The sequence below is a fragment of the Hippopotamus amphibius genome, chromosome 1, assembly GCF_030028045.1.
Source record: "Hippopotamus amphibius kiboko isolate mHipAmp2 chromosome 1, mHipAmp2.hap2, whole genome shotgun sequence".
Classification (NCBI taxonomy): Eukaryota; Metazoa; Chordata; class Mammalia; order Artiodactyla; family Hippopotamidae; genus Hippopotamus; species Hippopotamus amphibius.
Genome location: NC_080186.1, coordinates 34,864,184 through 34,866,223, shown reverse-complemented (window position 1 = coordinate 34,866,223; position 2,040 = coordinate 34,864,184). Strand labels below are relative to the sequence as shown.

The 2,040-nt window shown below is 43.2% G+C and overlaps 1 protein-coding gene across 1 annotated transcript; it reads left to right on the top strand.

Annotated features, from left to right (window-relative positions):
* Nucleotides 1–262: 262 nt before the first annotated feature.
* Nucleotides 263–1,234, top strand: LOC130856996 (olfactory receptor 2G3-like). The gene has a single exon (XM_057742186.1). It carries the CDS (start codon nucleotides 263–265, stop codon nucleotides 1,232–1,234), a length of 972 nt encoding a protein of 323 aa, XP_057598169.1.
* The last annotated feature ends 806 nt before the right edge of the window (nucleotides 1,235–2,040 follow it).

Sequence of the window (2,040 nt, the reverse complement as noted above, 5' to 3'; positions counted from 1 at the left end):
TCAAAATAAGTCTCATGCTGTGTACAGTTCCTTCCACACAGCCCTTGGAATTTTATTAAAGCTAGTTAGTTAAACAGACCAAAAACATTTATAGAATCGCTACTGAGTGCCTAGAGCAATACTAAGCCAATTTGGGTAGAATGTTCCCTGGCATGGAAGTGGATATCTCGGTTTGATTGCTTAGTTCTAAGATGCCTTCAGTCCCTGCAGCTGTGGATCTTACATGGCATTCTCTCACTGAGTCTGTAAGGTATTTAGGAATATGTCCTCTTCTTTCCCCAGAAGGAAGGCCACACATAGCCGAGGTTGGAGAAATCAAAGCTCTGTAACTGAGTTTATCCTCCTGGGCTTCTCCAGAAATCCCAGAACCAACTGGATCCTTTTCTTCTTCTTCCTCTTCCTTTACTTATTTACAGTCCTGGGCAATGAGCTCATTGTTACCTTGATCAGAGTAGATACACACCTCCACACCCCCATGTACTTCTTCCTCAGCATCCTCTCTCTACTGGATCTCAGCTATGCCACCTCCACAGTGCCCCAGATGTTGATCCATCTAGTAAGCAAGAATAAAACCATCTCTTATGTTGGATGTGTGGTCCAGATGTACATTTTCCTGACCTTGGGCATCACTGAGACCTGGATTTTTGCAGCCATGGCCTATGACAGATATGTTGCCATATGCTACCCACTCCACTATGGGGTCAAGATGAGCCAAACCCTGTGTGTACTCCTGGCAGTCAGTTCTGCCCTTTGTGGTCTCACCTGTGCCCTTGTCTACACAGTCTTTGCAATGAATCTGCCCTACTGTGGCCCCAATGAAATAAACCACTTCTTTTGTGAAATTCCTGCTGTCTTGAAGTTGGCCTGTGCAGATACATCCCTCAATGACCAAGTGGACTTTATCTTGGGCTTCATCTTGCTCCTGATTCCCTTGTCCCTCAACCTGGCCTCATATGTTCACATCTTCATGGCTATTCTAAAGATTCATCCCACCCAGGGGCAAATCAAGGCCTTCTCCACCTGTGCCTCACACATCACTGTGGTCACCATGTTTTGTATTCCATGTATGGTCATGTATATGAGGCCCAGCTCTGAATCGTGCCCAGAGGATGACAAGAAGCTGGCCCTGTTCTACAATGTCATCTCTGCCTTTCTCAACTCCATCATCTACAGCCTCCGGAACAAGGATGTGAAGAGGGCTTTCCTCAAGTTAGTTGGAATGACTGAGGACTAGGACTGTCCACAGTGCCTCTGGTCTTTGTCTATACCATCCGCACTTTCACTGAAATCGCTGGACTGAAAGAGGAGCCCAGGATGGGGCAGCTATCTAGAAAAAAAACCCCACTTTTTCATTTAATTTGGCCACTGGAAACATTAGGAAAGGGCTGGGAAAGAATTGTGTCCAAGACTTAAATATGTCATTGATATTTTGTGGCTTTGGAAAGTCAGTTGATTTCTCTGAGATTTAATTTTTATATCTGTAAAATGTGCTTCATGATATTCCTTGTGCCTAAATAATAACTAGCCTTATTGATTGCTTTCCACATGACAGCCACTGCCTAAGTGCTTTATATGTACTTTATTTTAATTCTTAAAACAACTCTGGAGGCAGGTATTATTATCCTCTCTATACAGATAAAGAAACTGAGGCACGATTAAGTAAGATGCCAAATTCCACCCAGCTAAAAAGTAACCAAGATTTGAACCCAAGTAGCATAGTTTCAGAGCCCAGGCTCTTGCCTCTTATATTATGCCACATTTCAGGTAGTCAGTGAGATTTTTGAGATCCAGATGAGATAATGGATTGGATTCTATTGAGGAAAATTAAAAACATTTAGGATTATTATTCTAAGTCACAACTATAGGGTCAAATACATGAAGTCAGAGCTCTATTGGATACTATAGATCTTCCTCACCAGCATTTCATAGCCTAAGCAAGTAGCATCTTGCAGTGGAATAGTAACTTCCTAATAACTGTTTGTTGAGTGATTTTCCTAGCTGCCCGCCCTCCCCCATTCCTGGCCTGCAACCTCCCCAGTT